Raw genomic sequence first — 19,576 nt, 5'->3', positions numbered from 1 at the left:
TGCCTGTCAGATAAATCTTCGCCTGTTTACTTAAATCCTCAGTGTTTCTTCATTTGTTTGTTTAAGAGTTTCCCTGCCAAAAAAGAGCAAAAGGAAGGAGGGAAGCTGCCTCTGTTGGCCACCCCTCCTCAGCCAGGGTGGGTCTGGGGCATGAGCAGGACTAGGGGCCAGAGCACCCTGCTTCCCCTGGGTAAGATGAAGGGTTCTGCCTCTGGAGGGGCCATGTTCCTATCTTCCGAGCAAACGCTTGGCCCTTGTAAGGGAAGATGCGTGTTAGGGACTCCAGTGAGCCCACTTCTTGCCCCAGGGCTGGCATGAAGAACTTGTCATCCCTTCTAACACCTACTGTACCTACAAATGCTGTTCAGTGCCTTTCTCCCCTCTTTGCCTGCACCCTTTTGGTAGGGACTGTTGCCTCCAGAGTTAGGTGTTGTCAGCTTTCAGGTACTGGTGAAGTTTGTTCAAGACAGCAGACAGAGACCCAAAAAGCTGGGGCTTCCTGCCTGAATGTTGGATTTCCACGTAACAGTGTCTGCCACAGAGGGACTCAAAAGCATCTTGCCTATCCTTACCTTTTTATAGATACCCATAAAATATACCGGGTATAGTAAGTATCACATATGCAATTCCTTCACATGCTAGTGCGTGCTTTCACCGAAACTGGCAGACTTTCCTTGTCCCCACACAAGTATTAGTCAAACCTGTATATTTTGCTGTAGCTATGTATGTGCAAGTCTTGTGTACAGATATAATCATGCATGCTCTCACTCTTTCCAAGTTTGGTCATATTACACTAAGTTCTGCCTTGATTTGTAGAGAAAGACAGAAATTATTTATTTATTCGTGTGTGTGTGTATGTGCGCGCGTATGTGAAACTCCAAAAACATTCTCAACAATCTACATGCTTTTTTTGTTTGGAATAGGTACAAGCTGCTCGTTGACTTTCAGAGAAGTCTTTAAAGTTCGAGTTCCTCTTGAAGATGATGTGAGATTTTATTGTCATCTTTGAAAGCTTCAGTCTTCTATGCCGATTGCATGCAGTTTGGGGGCGGGAGATACTTAGTTATAGCTCCTCTCCTTCCCTTTCCCCAGGAGCTTCTTCTTTAAAAGGGCTTCCCATGGTCTTCAAAAAAGGCACCTGCAGGTTTGTGAACACAATTTTGTGCCTGTGTGCAACAGCCCAGAAGCGCAAATACAAAACTCAGCTGTGACACAAACAGTTGATGCAGTCTGTATGTACCATGTAGCAGGGTTGTTGTTTCAGAACCTTACTTCTTGGAAAGGGCTTATGCAGAACTGTGAAGGAAATTTTAGAGGTCAGGTGAAGGACTTAGCTTTAAATACTTGGTCCACGCTCTCTTGTTCACTTCTGTGTCACAATACTTCTCTCTTGCTTTGTGTTATACCCAATGCCCAGTGAAAATATTTTTTCCAGGAAGTCTCGAGGCATTTATTATCTATTAGCTAGTTGTTATCTGTTAATGGCTGGTTTCTATCTTGGCTCCCATACCTGAGCAACATGGACAGTACCAAAAGCTGGCTCAGTTAATTTTTTCTCCATTGTGTGAATGTGTTTTCCCCTTTTGTGTCTGTGTTCTGTCAAAATTTCTACTTTTGGCCTCTTGTCCTGTTACAGGGAGGAGGATGTGTTAGAATAACTCTTGCTAGTCTTCTAAGAGAGCTAGGAGTCTCCAGTCTTGCCACCCAATCAGAGGCATGCCCTATTTTTTCCACAGTAGGTTTCTCTCAAGCTGCGGCAGCACATGCGTAGTTCCCCTTTCCTGCCCTACGGTTTCCCCTGAAACTGGGATCCTGTGGGCATCTCAGCCACACTCATACCCAGGGACTTGACCACTGCTCTTCTATGCTAAAATCCTGCTCAGTTCCAAATTTGATTCTCTAATCTAGAAGTATAAAGATGGGCTTATTTAACAGACCTATTTCCCTAGCAAGTCTCCAGGTCTTTCTTAATGTCATTATGCCTTAGGAAGCCAGTGTTGAGCATTGGTCCTTGCAAGCTCTAAGTAAGTTATGCCCAGCATGTGCTGTGTGTCATAACAGCTGCTTTTCCTCCGTAGCAGTAAGCATCAGAATTCTGAATTTCCTTCTCTCTGGGTGTAGGAGGCATTGTGCTACTAGAGTAAATATCCTCCCAGAGACAGCCATGCTTTACTGCATTCTGTAGTCAGCTGAGCAAGCTATGAGGAGTATTTCGCTGGGCACGTGCACCAGTTCTGCACACCTGATGGTGTGGCTCAGGGGTGACCACTGGCTGCCCTACACCGACCGCTCTGCATGCTGGTCCTCACAGCTCCCAGTGAGATGGCTGCTTGACTAAAGGGGAGTTAAGTTTGGAGCTGGTAAGAGCTTGCAAGAAAGATTCCTGCAAATTAAATGAATGCCTACCACAATACAAAAACTGTTCCTTGTAGATCTGGGACACAAGGAGAGCTGTAACCCAAAATACTATTTTCCTAGTAATCTCTAAAAATACCCTTGCGAGACTGAGAGAAGCATGTGGATGAATAGCGATGATCGTCTTTCTGAGCCACCGTGATGGCTATTATTGCCTTCATTTTTGGCCAACACTGATAATCTGCTCTCTTTATTTCTGTCCCTGTTGGCCCTTACGGCTCCAGCAAGGACAGGTCTCCATGTGCTAAGGCTGGACTAGGCATGTTTGGTTAATGACACCTAAAAACCAGGATGATTGGAGGCAGCAGCAGAACCATCTGGTCTCCCATTCTGTGTCCTAGAACACCTTGAATGCTGCTTATGTTTGAGGTGATTAAACTTTTGCTGCCTCTATCGGTTTAAAGTCTTGTATTGTTTGGAGAGGGGAAAGCGGTGCTCCTCTGAGTTTTATGCTTGGGCTGGTGCCAAGGGATACTCCCGCTGTGGGTGCCTATGTTGGCGGGTGCTGTAGAAGACTTGGTAGTGTGCTGAAAAGTGGCTATCCAGTGTCTCATGTAAAACAGGCAGTGTAGTTTTGTGGCTACGTGTGTAACGGTAGGGTCCTGCGCTCACAAAAAAAAAAAATGTTGTTACAGGGGCACGCTTGATGTAATCGAAGTATAATAGCAGCAGCAACTGCCCAGTTTTTGTCCTGACATTAGAACAAGCAGCCTCGCTAGGTGTCTGCTGCTTTCCATGGCTCACCAACTGCAGGGGCTGGATGCAGAGCTGCAGATGCAGAGCTGCAGTGTCACCAGTTGCAAGGGCTTGGAATGAATGCAATAGTGAGGCTTTGATTTTTTCAACTTGCAGCTTCTCCCATGACTCAGTCATTCTTTTATGAAGTGCAGTCAGAGTTGCACAGAGAGCAGGCAAGTTCCAGCAAGAGCTTTCAAGCAGTGAGTCGTGTCGTTCACGTCCCCTGTCCCTCCCCGGAAACACAGTCATGTAAATATCTCATGTGCTGTGGGCAGAGCTCCAGTGAGAACAAACCTCTGTGCTCCAAGGTCGGATTAGGAGTGTGTTCAGATAATGACATCTGAAAACAGGATGGCTGGGAGCTGCAGCAGAGCAACGAGGGGGCTTTGAAAGAGAGAGGAGTCTAATCCTCTCTGCTAATAAGGAGGCAGCTGCTGCCAATGCATCCGGCTTGGCAAGCGCTGCTTTGCTGCTTCTGGGTTCTCTGACGGGTGGCAGAGAGGCGCAAAGACCCAGCTGCTTTGAGACGGTAGAGGAAGAGCCACACAGGAGGGCTTTTCTTTGCTTTCTTTGGGTAAAACAAGAACTTTAACACTGCTCTCCCCCCCCCCATCCCCGAAAGCACTTTGGCAGGGCAGGCATCAGAACAGTGTTTCGTGCCAGGCCAGCGTCCAGGAACAGTTCATCTGGCACTGCAGAGGCTGTGACCAAGGCTAAGAGGGGATGGATACATGGACACCCAAATACCTGCCATTGGTGCAGAACCAGTTGCATTTCCAGGGCGCTCAAGCCCGGCCTTATCAGGAAGGCAGCTGGATGTGTGCTGGTCTGTGTGCAGCCTTCGTGCCTCACCAGTAAAGAACAGCTTTGGGCGGGGTGGAGGGCGTGGGGCGGGTCAGCACAGAGGCAGCTCTTGCGCAGAGTTATGTCTTGATATATGTACAAATTTCCACAAGGACTGCCAGGATGTGCGCTTGCAATGGTCTTCCGCTGAGGGGTGAGTACTCAGGGGCATGTCGTTACCTGATGGATACCACAAGGGCAATTGCTTTAGAGTGCATGAAGTGCTGTGAACACATGTTCCTCCCCTGCCCCCCCCCCCCCCCCCAGTAACTTGCTGCTTTGTAAAATGGCATCTACTGCCTGTCCCCGTCTGCCTCGTTCAGAGCAGGGATGCTAGTGATGAAAGCCTGTTCTAGACCCACCTCCGGTGTGGAAGTGCCCAGGCCTGGGATGAGTCTTGGACAGGAGAATGGTGGGGACAAGCTGTATTGAGCGTGCAGTGGTTTTATCTAATCTATTGTTCCTTTACAGTCAGCACTCATGACTGCTGGATCAGTTGTACCAAGGCAGTGTTGCGTCGCACTGTGGCTGTCAGGACACCCTCTTGCCGGAAAGACTTTCCCATCCCAGATGGCAGTCGCTGTACTTCGCAAGCACGTGGTGTATACAAGTTTCTGCAGCAGGAAAAAGCTATGGCGTGGCCAGGTAAGGAATGCTTTCTTGATCTTCCTTTGACGTGTGGCATACAGCTTTATGCGTTCTTGGTAAGTTCTGTCAAAGTATATGGCTTCAACATTGCATTTTAGTGGAGATCAGTAGATTTATTAGCCCCCCACCTCTTCTCTGCAGACAGGGTGTTTCATTCATGCTCGTCGTCTCTCTTTTGTTAGGGTGATAGTCAAACATTTATTGATTTAGTGGGCTTTGAATGTCATTGTAAGGTTTCAAGTGGGTTACGGCAAGCACAGTTCCACCATGGATCCCAATCCACCACCCCGAGTTTGCAGGCCAAGGTAGGAAGGGAAAAGTCAAAATGTGGGCAGTCACATCTCTAATTCCAGCTCCCAGTTTAGCAAATGGTGGCGATGGAAGCATCACTTCTGCCAGGGGCCCCAATGAGCTCTTCAAATGAAACTACAGGGCTGCTTAAAAAGCTTGAGGCCAGAGTCCATATAAAGAGAACTCCATTCCTACTGCACTTACCACCTTAGTACTAGTGCTAAAACAGTGGCTGTTAAAATGGGTGCAGGGCCATTACTAGGACTGCAGGGCTTTAAGACGTGTTAGCTCTTAAAAAAATAAAACGCCTCCTCAATCAAGAAAACTTGATCACTTAAAACTTTGGGGTTTTTTTTCCAGTTTTTATTGAGTGAAAATGTCAAACCTTGCATCAGTCATGCAAAAAAAAAAAATCAAATAAATAAAACACATATATTAAATTTCTAATAGCACTAAATTCAAGTGGAAAAATATTCAGTTCTTAATAACGCAGGTGCTGAAGAGACCAGATTCAAGTAAATCAGAGCACACCATCCTGTTTAGGGTGTTTTTTTTTCACTTTCTGCATTTTTGTCTCAAAACCTATATATATATCTATATATCTATATATATGTATATACATATAGATATATACACACACACATATATATGTGCATACATATTATTTTTATATTTATATATATACACATACATATTTATAAAACATTAAAAAGAGCATTGGTGGTTCAAGCATTTATTCCCCCCCCTCCCCCACGGAAAGAAAAAAAAAAACAACAACAAAACAAAAAAAATTACACATTTAAAATTCAAAATGAGCTAGCAATGGCTTATAGTCCTAGTGTGCAATATGGATATTACAAAAGGCTAGAATCCTCCCTCTTTGTCTTTTTTTTTTCATTTTTGTTTTTTAAAGTTTTTTTTTTTTGCTACATTGGAAAATTTTTTTTTAATTTTTTTTTTCTTTACAAAATTCCTTCCACGCAGACTTTAATCCAGTTGAGTTTGTGGCTAGAATGAACAATCTAGTCAATAGTTCTTGTTTTATTTCATTTTTTTGCTCTTCAGCAGTGAATGGTAGCAGAATCAGGAGGGTCCATCTCAAGGTTTATTTTGTTTGGGTTTTATCTTGTTTTGGACAGAATAGTTCCATTTCCTCTCTCCTCTTTCCCCCTCCTCATACAGTTAGTTGAATCTCCCTCTCTTTCTCTGGCTATCCTTTTAAGCACATATTTCAAGAGTATTGTGTTAACAGTCCTATTGATATGATAGCTTGAAGTGAAAAAACCACCTCGCTGTAATAGGGATCTTTGTGCTGTCGAGGCCTTTGTTCAGAAAAGCACTTAAGCAAGGGCTTAAACCTGTGCCTGTTCAGGCAGCATCTGCTTAAGAGTTTTGCTGAATTAAAGCCTTAGCACGGCAGAATAAAAAGACGGGTTTAACTTTCTTGACTTTTTGTTGTTGTTGTTGCGAATAGAGACATAGTAAGAGCTTTACAGAAACAAGACTTGGAGAAGGTGGAGTAGGACGCGCTCTGGGGGTAGGGCCAGCCCGCTGGGTGGCCCTGTCTGGAAGGGCAGGGTGGCCACTGTCCTGTGAGGGTATCCGACCTTCTGTGGGGGTCAGGCCCTGCTCGGGCGTCGCATTTAGCAGTAGCAGTAGTTGGGAAAGAAATCTCATTCCCTGTGCCAGCTCCCGGAGAAGAGGTGATAAAAGTTTGGGAGAAAGGCTGAGATGTTAGGGAGAAGTAGGGTGCCTTGGGGGAGAAAATGGTGTGCATAGATAAACACAGGCCCTTCTGGCACACTTAGTCACACAGAAGGACGTGTGAAACAGGGCCCCGTTCCAGCGCGGATCCTGGTGCAGTTGCACTGGTCGCACCTGCCTAAAGCTGCCTCCTGGGATGATGTATTATGCCCAGCGCCAACCAAAGTGGGCTGGTGTTAGCAGAGCTACTGGTAGATCTTTCACCCCTTTTCTCCACACACTTCTGCCTTCTCCCACTGTTGTGCAGTGATTCAGTCAGTGGAGTCTGGTGAGATATGAAAGGGGAGAGGTAAAAAACCGCTATGTCCCGGTGCAGGTTCCCAGCTCCTAACAGCAGGGAAACAGCCTGTCTATCCTGAACGGAAACAAGTGGCCCAAGTGAGCCCCGTGCCTTGCCACTGAAACCAGACTCCCCCCTCGCCTTCAGTGTTAACAGCGCTCACAGGCAGGTTTCGTGTAAACCTTGCAGGATGTTGTCTTGAAGGCGGCAGTAGGCTCGATCCTGCTCCCACAAAAGTCACTGATATACATCATGTTGATTTCAGTGGTACAAAATAAACACATCTGTTTTGCAAGATGTGGCTTGCGTTACATCCAAGGATTCCTCTTGGAGCCCATCACCATACTATCTAAGTATTTGAATATGGGAAAAATGTACAAGTATAGAACCTGCAGCAAATGCCGTTAAAGTAAAATCTTTTTGCCCCATCCCATTTCTAGAAATTCCAGGGCCTCATTCCCTCACTCTGCCCCAGGAACGTGAGCTTCATTATATTCAAGAATTGGGTTGTGCTAGAAAACACAGTTGAGGGCAGGGGATATACCAAACAAAACAAAAACAAACAAAAAAATAAAACCCTATAAAAATAAAAGCCACACAAATAGCTGATAGAGGAAAAGAACTCCAAAGAATTAAATATACTACAAACTAGTAATAACAATATTTCATTTGTTTTGTTTTCATTTGTTTCATCTCTACAAAATTCAAGTTAGAATTCGGAATCGTGCAGCTCCGGTCAGTGCTAGGAGTGTGAAGTCAGCCTCAAACCGTAGCATTAAGGCCCCCCTCCCCTGCCACCCCCTACAAACAAACACTACATTGAAGGGGGGGGTGGGGGGGGTGGGGGGAAAAAAAGAGGAAAAAAAAAATTGCACACAATTAACCATATCTAAGGGCTATCCAGAAGGCAGGTGACCCCCCTCATCCCCCCGGCATTGGTGGTTTCTCTTTTGTTCTATATATAGTAATAACCTTTACAGGAAAAATACTGTACAACTTTTTTTTTTTTTTGCTTTTCCTTTTGAAACATTATCTGAACATTCTGTCCCCACATTTACACAGCTGAGCTGCTTGTTTATAAATCAGACCTGATCTGCACCAGTTCCTTAGGGAAATAATTAAAAAAAAAAAAAAAAAAAAAGCAACCTAAACTTCTCGAGGCCTTTATCTGTTCAGGGTGAAAACAAATTATGGGGATCCCTTGGAGCTGAAGTGCTCATGGAGTTGGGGGGGAGGGGGCGCCTGCATGATGTTAGAGAAAAATAATTAGGGTTTTTTTTTTTAAAAAAGGGACAAACTTCAGACACAAGGAACCTTTTGCTAGGCTGGTATACTTACAATCTGGCATTGAAATAACTTATCAGAATTAATTCGTACAGCTCGTCCTTCTGGAGCCCAGGTGTAGGTAGACAAGCCCTCTCTCTGACTCAGGTGAGGATTTGGGGTCAAACAGCTACTGTCTCACCTGTCAGAGACTGGGACAGTATCCTGTAGTGTGTTCCCAGACTAGGCTAGGAAAAAGCTTGTAACCAGGGGAAAGCCCAAGCTTGTGGAGGTGGCAGGTCTCAACACAGTATAGTTGCATTTGCTTATGCAGTACCCAAGCTATTGGCAAAATTTATCAGCATGGACCCAGAAATGCATTAATTCTTAGGTGGACTACGTCCTGGCCTCAGCTAGCATCTCCCCCCACCTTTGAGTGCTCTGTGCTGCGTAGGCTGCGGCAGCCTCATGTTCTGTAGCTGCAAAAACCATGACTGGGCCAATAGCTACACGGGTGCTGCAGAACAGTGTTGTCCCCCTCCCCGCCCCAGTGCTGAGCAAAAGAGACCCCCGGTCTGAGCAGGACATCCCACAGTGGGATCCCGAATGTTTGCCTGCCTTCTCCTCCCTCTTCAGTGGTGCCTTCACCCTCTCCCAGAAGTCACCAGAGATCTGTATCAGTCCATGCAGAAAGAGAGACTTGCCCATCCCCAGTGAAAGGCTGGGGACTAGGGCTTGGGGACTTTGGACATACCTGTCATTGTACGACTGCTTGGGTCAGAGAGCAAGTAGTATTTTCACGGCTGCTTTAATGGCTAGGACGCTCTTCTGTGAGCACAGTGCTCTTTGTGCTGCACCGTGGGACAGAGTGTCAGCTCACAACCTCCTGAGATGGGGATACTGAAGCACCACGAAAACGCCTCACCCTCCACAGAGAGGAGGCACCTGGGGGTTGGGATGAGATGGAACTGGATGGGAGATTAACCCCAGTCCTCCAGTGTGACAGACCCTTGAACTGCCCGCTGTGTTCTTCCCAAGTTACTTCAGCTAAATCCCTACAGGCAGAACAGCAGGGATGAGGAGAGGTGTCCTACAGAGAAAGTGTAGACTGAGAAAGTTTTACAATATAAATAGCATTCAAAATTATCATCATTAATAGTAAAAAGGATCTGGAAGAACAGAGGAGTGTCCCATTCCCACCCCTGCTCATTCATTAATGCGTCCTCATTTATGCGACAATAAATACCCACTCCCACCCTTGCTGTCTGATGCCATTCATTTAATGCTGGAGAAAGAAGGGGGGAGGGGTGGAGAGAGAGAGAGCGAGCGCGCACCCCTCACCCCCTCCTTCCCACTGGCAAAAGCTGAGCTAGTTGTCTTTGTGACACCAATTCCTTGAATTTTATATATGTGTGTGTGTGTGTACATTATATATAGAGAGAGAGACACACACACAAATATATATTTCTACAATTCATTACCTGTTGTTCCCACCCACCCCCCTCCAAGAAGTGGAGATTATTATTAATATCGTACAACTGAAAACATGGAAAAATAAAACCCAGAAAGAAAAATGGGGGGATAGAGCCCCACCCATAACAAAGGGTCCCCAGATGGGCACAGGCCCCACGCACCGTGCGCGGAGCAAGGAAAAGCAGCTGGTACCCTCAAGGTTCATGTCCGTATAAAAGGGTATTTTTTTGCTGCATCCTGCCCCCATGTTCTGTGATCTGCAGAATGAAGTGATGCAGCACCAGTCCTGCTGCGAGGCTGTCTCTCTTATGGGGCCTGTGGAGGAGCATGGGTTTCCTTCCTTCCTCTCTCTCTCGTGTGTGTGGCACGGAGTTTGTTTTTTCACTTGCCGTCCCAATCTTTGTTCTTGCCTCATATGGGGTCCTCTTAGTAATTCTGTGTAAGAGCAAAACCAAACCACTGCCGCTGTCGTCTCTAAGATTAAGGAGAAGCTGCTGGAGCAACGGTAGAGGCTGGGGCAGCAGCTGGAGCAGGAGTTGGGGCTGGAGTGAGGGTTGGCTCACCCTGTGGCCTGGAAGCATCACCATGATCTGTGGAAGAAGCAGCCTCCTCTGGTTCTCCATCTTCTTTAGTGGCCAGGCCCTCAGGGTCAGGCAGCGATTCTTCAGAATCTGTGTTCAGGTCTTCCTCTTCATCATCCTCCTCCTCATCGTCATCATCATCCTCCTCTTCATCATCCTCCTCTTCTTCATTCATCTCCTCCTCCTCATCCTCTTCATCCTCTTGGGAAGAGTCATCCTCATCCTCCACATCACCAGAGCCAGATGCCACCGCCCCCCTCTCCTGAGGTGCGGTCCCAGCTCTGCTCGGTGATGGACCTTCAGTGGCTTCTGACTGCTTCTTGCTGAGGTCCAGGGAATCATTGAGGCCCACCCCAGCCGCATTCTGCAGGAAGAAGAGGGAGCTGTTGTTGTCAGTGCTGAGGTTGAGGGAACTGTCCAGGTTGATGGAAGAGTTCTGGATGTCATACTCGAGAGTGGAGTGGGCAAGGCCCTCAGGGCCAGGAGAGATGGCAGGAAGCTCCCCTCGCTCCTGCTTCTCATGTTTGCGCTTGTGTGAGTCCATCTGTGACATGCCCACCACGGTGTGTTTGCAGCCAGGATAGGTGCAATGGAAGTGGGAGCACTTGAGTTTGTACTTGCAGTCAGGCACCTCGCAGTCCACGCTTGAGCTGAACTGGCAGAAGCCAGCAGCGCTGATGACATCCTGCTTGCCATGGTGCTTACGGTGGGCTGTCACCTTAGTGCTGTCAGTGCAGCGGAAGCCACAACGCAGACAGTGGAAGTGTGTGCTATTGCCAGAGAACTGACAGTCTGGGAAGTTGCAACTCAGTGAAGACTTGAAGCGTTTGAAATCATCCAATACCAGGTTGTCAACACGATCATGATGCTGGGCGTGCTTATACATGTGGGTACGGCCACAGAACTTGTAGCCACAATTCTCCCGCGTGCAGTGGTAGTGGGTAACCTTGAGAGAGAATTGGCAGCTGGAGTCCTTGCAGTCCTCGTAGAGGTCATAGCGCCGAAATCCCTCCAGCATCATCCCTTCATCCAGCATCTTGCGTGAGGATGCGGTCTTGCGGCGCTTGCCAAATGGGGACATGTCCTCAATAATCCAGAAACGCTTTTTGGCCCCCGAGGCAGTTGGCATAGTGATGGTATTCCCTGAGGAGAAAAAGCGAAGAGTGGTGTTGCTGACAGCCAGGTCTCTCTTCATCTCCTAACCGTCCTGGCAAGCTCTGTATTTGCCAAGACACAATGCTGCAACTGTTCCCACCCAGCAGCTCATCCCTCAAGCTCTAAGTAAGCCTGAACTCTGGGATGGTGAGCTGGCTGATGCCTGCTGGACATGGCTTCCTCAATTTTCAGCATATCCCACCTTGCCTCCAATTGCTGCTCTTGTATATTGATATTGTCCAAACGCTAACTGTTGCTTCTCTGTTTTGCTACTCTCAGTTTCTCCTGCTGCTTAGTTACTCTCTAGTTCTATTTTCCTCAAATCAGACTTTAATACAGAGGAGCCGGCTTGTTCCAATCCAAGGTGAGGTGTTTTACTATAGTTCACTGGGGTTGAAGTGGTAAAGGAGTTTAAGCATGCTGAAAACTGGTACGTGTATACTATTTTCCCCTATCCAGGCTCTTGTGATACACTACAATTGCCAAGGACAGGCAGGAAGTGAGGGAAGATCCCATGCATGATTAAAACTGCAAGGGGGGGAATTTATAGAAATAGGATGGACTTTGGCCAGGAGACTGCAACATCCCTCACTGTAATGAGCCTACATATTACGATGAGTGCACTTAGAAAGACAGATGGACAGATGTTCAATGGGGCTAATTCTCATCATCACTAGCCAGTGGACTCTGAGAGAAAATACCAGTTCTACAGCTTTCCCTTGGGTCTCAAAAATCACATGATGCCCCTAGTAAATAAAGAGCCCTCATCTATCTTCCACTTTCATTCGCAGGGCCAGCGTAACTGGCTAGTGCTCACGTCCCCTAGGATCAAGCTGACATCAAGGACTCGACCTCATTATATCTATTAACTTTTTTTTCTTCTCTGCTTGCTATTTCCAGAATCAAACCACAATCTCCAGTATCAACATGCAGCACAGACAAGGTTGGAGGCAAGAATTTCTCACCAGGTGCAGAATTGTGAGTGTAATTGGAAATTATAGCTTGCAACTAAAACATACTTTTTTTTTTTTTTTTTGCCTCTCTTCATGCTGAAACTGCCATCCTCTTAAAAAGAGGCATGATTTGTGACATGCAGTGCCTGGGGCCTGAGAATCCAGAGCAGCCTGCATCCTTGTCTAGGAGACTGAAGAAACAGTCATCTGTTTGTTGTAGAATTTTTTTTTTTTTCTGGCTGGTAGGAAGGTTTTAAAAGTGATGAATGCTATGTTTGCCATCTCTGGCCCTTGAAATGACAACCCTTTAAAAGAAGGTGGCGATCATTGAAGGAAGTCTCCAAAAGTTAAACTGGCACTGTATTGCAAGATACAAGTTAATGGAAACGGTAGCAGCAACCTCATCTCCCGCATGGTTCATGTGCCTGGGCTATACAGACTGCAGGATAAGCAAAGAACAAAAGATTTTTCCACAGCCATTTGTGACATGGCGCTTTTGCTCAGACTGCAAATAGGGACACCAGCTTGGGGCACCCATGGTGAGACCATCTTAGTGACATGTAGCTGGTGGAAACTGCACGTTACGGCTAATTTAACCAGCTACCAATGAAAGAATAACTTTCTGTCACTGTAGATTTTAAATTAGCAAGCTCTTAGCTATAGAATCTGTGACCAATTACTCTCTGCTCCCCCCCAAACATCTGGTATTGTAAAATCTCGTTCTCCGCTTCCAGGCGACTAGCGTAAGTGCATCGTTGCCTGGACAAATCGCTGCTATCCAGATCAACTCCTTACTCCTTCATTTAAAAAAAACTACAGCCAAACCATCAAGTCTTTTATCATTAGTATGAATGCTCATCTTGTCTGCCTTCAGACAGGAATACGGGATAAGCCATCTTAGGGGAAACACTCTGGATGGGAAATCTGGGAAATAAGTGGAATTTAGATTTTACCTGTTTTAAACTCAATGTATCTGCCCAGCTTTTACAACAGTTCAAACAGATGTGCTTAAACCTTTAGTTAAACCAATTTTGTTTTCTCAAACAGGCAAAGTTTCAGAGCAAGGGTATGGAAGAGGTGACAACCTGATACGCTCTCCGCCTTTAGCCACCAGACAGCGTTCAGTCCCTAGCACCCAACTGAAGATTACAAGCCTCGACAGATGTATCTCAATGGTAAGTGCATGCCATAAGCTTGTCTTTTCAACTACTAATAATGTGAACATTCATGAAACTATACAAAGGTAAAAAGAAAAGAAACTTAAAAATATATAATTAGAGGAAAGCACAGCACAAGGTTAAGATGTTTCAGGTTGCATGCAAATCAGTTAAAAAAAAAAAAAAAAAAAGCAGCAAAAATGTAGTTTCTTGTGAATTTTGTTCGTTGGAACACACTCCTCCGGACAAGGCAAGGATCCTTCTCCTGCCAAGTCCCATGAGAAAAACCTGTGAACTTCCCAGTGGAGTTGGTCCTCCAGCCATACTCCCAACCGTTTACCTTGGATTTGCGCATTACTAAAACTGGCAGGAAGAATGACTAGGACATTTGTAGGCTGCCAGAATCCTCTTAAGTGTGAACTTTAAGCACAAATATGCCTTTAATTAACTAGAAAAGAGCTGGGAGTTGGGAAAAGAAGCCAAAACTGAGACACACCCTGAAAAACATTCCCAGCTGGAATGAGAATCTCCAGCCTGAGACATCTCTGATCTTAGTCACACATGGGAAACGTGGCAGCTTAAAACTAATAATCTAGATGTATTTTCTGCAGCTGTTAAGAGCAGATGTAAATAACAGCGAGTGTGAGAAACAGCCTGAGCTGTCTGATGATGTCATTGTAGTGACACTGACTGTACTTCACTCTGTTACTGGTGCTGGGGAAAACAGCCCCGAATTTTATGGCTTCGTATATGAATAGGAAGCAGTGAAGCTTACAAGATCTATAAAAACACGGGAACTGAGTACCTTGTCAGACATTTACCTGCTGAGATGTGTGCAGCAGACTATGGTAGGCACTGGCTTGGGTGGCCTGGAAGATCTAAACAAGAATTCCAAGTCCCATTAATGCTACATGAGCAAAAGTTTGCTTTGTGGCCACCCTGCTTGTTATCAAGAGGCTGAAAGTGCATTTTAACTATGGATTTTGTTAGATTTTTCTCATAGTTTGGAATTGGTGGAAATTGCCTTCAGGTATCCAAATGTCTCTCAATGATTTGCTGTGGTTTTGGTTACCCTTTGTAGGTGTGGTTACTGTGTCAGCAGACAAAAGGAGTAGGCATGGATGGGCCCTCGGATAAAATTAAATTAAATAAGACACAAGAGTGTCATATGCTTTTTTTTACTGACCCAAAGGTGCAGAGAAAAAAAAGTGGCCAGGGTGAGTGGGGAAGGAGGTGGGCACAGGACACTAAGAGAGAAAGCAAAGAAGTGTTACCTGCTGCATCCTGAACTAAGGGAACGTCACTTTTTACTGGAGTTGGAGTGGCAATGATGGGCGAAAACCCAGTGGTGCTGGCGGCAGGCATGACAATGCCTCTGCTGGATCCAAGAGTGGCACTGAGCAGAGAGTATGAGAGACAAGATGGAGAGAAAAGATAGGGGAGGGTGGGAAGGGGAGACCTAAGCAGGGCTTGTGAGAAAGATGGAGGCAGAGATGGTGGTTGAGGTTGTGGTGCATTGTGGGTAGCATCATCGGCAGCAGCAGTAGCAGTAGAAGGAACCAGGCAGCCTGGAGAACGTGGAGAGAAAAAAAGCAGAAAAAAAAGGAAAAAAAAAACCAAAACAACAAAACCAAAACAAAACAAAAAACAAAAGAACTGAAATGAGAACCCAAGAGCAGAAGCAATATGATGAAAATGGAAAATACATTCACAAATGTATGAAACAGAACTATAACAGAGAAGAAACAGAAGGCGAGGAACTGACAGCATCAGGAAGAGGAGGGTTGTCTCTGCAGAAGGTAAGGTGGCTTTAGTGGCATGGGGGAAGAGCCATAGGCTTTCATGCAGAAATTCCTGCTTGTTTGGTCCTTGTTCATCTACATGGTGCCAGCTTGTACCAACCAATAGCTGTAAGGGTGGTCTTAACACTTTGGGTGGGTGGAGTTCCTCGCTACCTGGATAGCAGTGGGGGGGCCATTTCCTAGGAAGCGTGACTTGGGCCAGACGGTGTACTGACAAAGGAGAGAGTGCCAGGAACCACCAGAACTCTTTGGAGGAGCTTTAATGTCATGGGGCAACCACTGTCATGACCCAGCAGCGTTCATACAACGTATGGTTAGATGTGCTATATGATAACCTTCATCTAACTGGTGTGGGAAAGAAAAGTAGGAAAATGTGTACGAAATTAAAGCAAACTCAGTGAGGCAGCCTATCTAGAATGTAACATTTAACCCTGGGAAGGGGACAGCTAAGAGATCCCTGGATCACCACTAGATGATAACAGAATTCAGGAAAGATACCTGACTACTGAAAAGATAACCCTGTAATACAGGGCAGTGGGAGATGGCTACACATTATCATGGCAAACAGGAAACAATGGCAGAAACTTACTTCCAAAAAGAGGGGATGATGGAGGTCTCCTCCATGCAACACTACACAAAGTGGAACAAGAGTTTCTGCATGAGGAAGGGAGCTCAGTGAGCTGCTTTTATATGTTGATTTCTGAAGATGTGGTAGGTTTTTTCCCCTGTGTGTATAGTATTTGCTATTGTACAGTCTTTCTGTACCTCAATAGTATAGGAAAGTGCCTGACTTCAGATGCTGCACAAGGAAATACGAAAAGATACCAGGGGAAATGCCAAGTACAGAACAGGCCCACAACTTTTGTTTTTTTAAATTGGTTATTAAAATAGATCCAACTCCAAGACACAGGATAAAAACCTCTCTTCAGGGGAGAAAAAAATATATGCTGTTAGTTCATGAATACTTGAGGTGCACATTTTGATGGATCTCTTATCACAAATGATGGAGGGAGCTAGGTTAGTACGAGGCACTATTGTGAAGCTGGTACAGTTTATATTTTAAGGTGCAGTTGTCCTTTGGCCTCTCTTCATGAGTTTATCTCCCAAGAGAGCAGGCAACTGGTGATCCATTTCACCCCCCTCCGCTTCTCTCTTACCTGCTGATGTACTTTCATTGCCCACTGGAGTGCTGGAGCAGCTGCGGTCCATATTGGAAGATTCAGAGGAGATACCCCCAGGGCTACAGCCAGTATAATCCATGTACTCATCTGTTTCAGTGTCCATCATGCTCGGGGGTCCCTGAAAGGAAGCTGGGGTTCCTGATGAGGCTGGGCTGGGTGCCATGCTGCCAACCTGGGGGAGATTCTCATTTCTTGGAGTGTGGCCAATAACCTGCAGCAGGAAAACAGGACGGGGACTTTCACACCAAAAGCAAGATGCCAAGACCAAAACCATCTGTCTGCACGTTTATTTCTCTCTGCCACAGTTCATGAGGGATAGCTGGAACATGCTCGTGAGCGGAACCCGTGGCACTGTGGCTACGAGCATGAATCTTCCTTCACTGGGAGCTCAGAGCATTAAATTTGGCACATGTATCCTGGTATGTGAATTGTGATGTGCTCAGAGGCTGGGAGTGTTAATCTTGGCACCGGTATCCTGGTGTGTGGATTCTGATGCATTCAAAAACAGGAGGTGTTAATCTTGGCATTACTACCTTACTGCGTAGGTCCTGCTGCATTTGGAGACTGGAAATATGACTACTGACATGACTGTCCTAGTGCCTGCATGCTGAGACATTGCAACAGGGGAATAGAGACCGAAACCCGTGACGTATGTGTATGTGTATGCTCTGTTCACATGCAGCTGTTGTGGCCTGGCATGGCATGAGTCTTCTCTGGATAGTTACATGGGTAGGTACCCAGAAGCAACGTACATTCAAACACACCACTAAGTGCCTACTGAGCACTAAGGAATGGGAAAAACTGGAGTTTGTACATTTAAATGCAGAAAGGCAGTGGCAGTACAGCAATCTGGTTAGCTTTGCCACATGCCCTGATTTGTGGTTTCCTCCTTGTTTTGTTGTTCACTGGACTGCTCCATGGGCTAAGCACAGCAATGGAGTAAGACTAGCACTGTATGCTCCCAGGGTCGCTCACGCCATGATTACTACTTCTCCACTGCTGAAGTGATACAGGATTGCCAGTGAAAGGAGATGGAGGTCAAAACTATCATTTTCTGCTCAGCATGTACTAAAATTCTTAGGGCTGGACTCAGCATGTACTAGAAGAGTAGCGAAGACAAATCTGTTTGTTAAATCTCTCCTAACTTTGATTCTTGTACCGAAGGTTTTTGTGTTCAGAACAAAAGCTACCACAACGGTAACACCAGTTCCTTGGCATCTGTGAACTCATTAAATCCAACAGCAGTAGACTTGAACAATTAACTTATTGACAGTACTTAATAACGAATAGGGACCTCTCATTCCCGTGCCGTGGAATGAAAGGGGGTTCCCATCTTGCTTCTACAGATGACCCCTTTTGTTTTTCATATACCAGAAGATGTCCTTAGGGTCAGATCAGTCACAGGCATTTAAATAACGCTAGCTTGTTTCATCTCCCAAGTCAATGGAAGTTAAAGCAATTAGGGAATAAGAAGAACAAGCAGGAGGCTGCAGGACTGCTGCCATTCTGAGCAGGAGCTCAGTGCAGCAGTTGAAACTCTTCAATTTATTCATGAAACAGACAAACCTAATCTGCCAGTTGCTCTCAAGTTATGTGTTAGAAAAGAAGCAACTGCATCGCTCCACTACTTCCTGAGAGAGGACAAGGAGTGCCCCAAACTAACTCCAAATCAGTAAGGGAAGAGACATTTCGAGACTGGTATTTCTCCCATCCTAGGTGGAAGCAACAAATAATTCCTTATGTGCAACAGGAAATGTTTGCTTTAACCAGCACGTTCAATTCTTCCACATCCTAAGCACTTTAATTTTAATAAGCCAATTGGTGTATATTGAGAAAGCACGGAGGGAGTGCAAGCTGTAAATGTATTTTAGTGTTATCCTTCTCAATTTTTTTTTTCTCAATAATTCACAAGGAAAAGCTGTTTACACTAAGTTAAGTGATGAAGCATAGACATCAAAGCATTATCTTTCCTCGTAGTGTAGAAGTCCAACCAGGTAAAGCTAGCTTGGGTGAACCCACATATCCCAGTTGCAACCCCCAATGCAGATATCTGTAGGAGTTTGGGTACGAGTGTCTTGGCACTAAAGCAGTTCTGCAGCAAGCAACCAAAGGGACCAACACTACATGCGGATCTACAACTTAAATAACCAGTGAGTCACCTGAGTAGGAACACGATCAAAGTTCTTCCCCAGCATCCTTCTCATGTGCTTTCTGGCGTGGGATGTCATTTGGTGCTTGAGCAGGAAGGAGAACTGGCAGCCCTCTCGAATGCAGTGGAAGTGGCTGTTCACCTGGTTGTATTTGCAACCTACAGACACAAAACCATTGTATGTAGTACATGAAAGGTACCAAGAGGAAAGGGACTGTAGGGAAGATGATCTGGAGACGGGACAAGGCTGCTGCTACATGGATTTCTGGTGGATTGAAGATTATCAACAGTCACAGGTTCTTCAGGAACAGTCCTGAATGAAAGAAAACATGATCTTTTGCCTACTGAGCAACTGCAAGAGAGGATTACAGTGTACATAGATTTAAGAAGTGAGCCTGAGCTGCAGACTAGTCCCATCCCTCTTCGTTTTGTTATAAAGAAAGGAACATTATCATTACATCTAGTGGTACCTAATGCTCTCCAGTCTTAGCTAGCACCCTTTCCTTTACAAAGAGAACAAAACCAAGACATTTAACTGTATCGTAGAAGTTACAATCGAAAATACATGCTCATAATTAGATTAGAAATGAAAAGTTCTTTTTCTCTTTTTTCCTTTAACTGTGCTCTCAGAAAAGCAGTCTCTTAAAAGCTCTAGCTCTGGACAGCGTATGCTCTCTGGTCAGATAGAAATGAGCCAAGAAGTGTTTATTGCCACTCCAAATTTGTTGTGTAATAGGGGCAGCTACTAAACAACAAGCGATTTATATGGGTTCTGGCATACAGCACCTGACACATTTTGCTCCTCATGGATAGTGCCATGCATGCTGGGAGTTTGCGTAGCTCATTAACAGACAATCCTAAACAGCTACATTCTATAGCTGAT

General features: G+C 45.5%; 1 protein-coding gene across 6 annotated transcripts in view; it reads right to left on the bottom strand.

The window, feature by feature from the left end:
* Positions 1-5,188: 5,188 nt before the first annotated feature.
* CASZ1 (castor zinc finger 1) overlaps positions 5,189-19,576 on the bottom strand; it is a 211,974-nt gene continuing 197,586 nt past the window's right edge. For all 6 annotated transcript variants that reach the window (XM_076356421.1, XM_076356422.1, XM_076356419.1 and 3 more), the window contains 3 exons: positions 18,704-18,852; positions 16,521-16,755; positions 5,189-11,439 (listed from right to left, as the gene is read on the bottom strand). In XM_076356421.1, the coding sequence (XP_076212536.1) occupies positions 10,196-11,439; positions 16,521-16,755; positions 18,704-18,852 (1,628 nt within the window). In that variant the 3' untranslated portion in view covers positions 5,189-10,195. The remainder of the gene's footprint in view (positions 11,440-16,520; positions 16,756-18,703; positions 18,853-19,576) is intronic.

This window comes from Aptenodytes patagonicus, chromosome 19, assembly GCF_965638725.1.
Source record: "Aptenodytes patagonicus chromosome 19, bAptPat1.pri.cur, whole genome shotgun sequence".
Taxonomy (NCBI): Eukaryota; Metazoa; Chordata; class Aves; order Sphenisciformes; family Spheniscidae; genus Aptenodytes; species Aptenodytes patagonicus.
The sequence above is the reverse complement of the archived record's forward strand: the minus strand, read 5'-3'. Positions and strand labels throughout refer to the sequence as shown.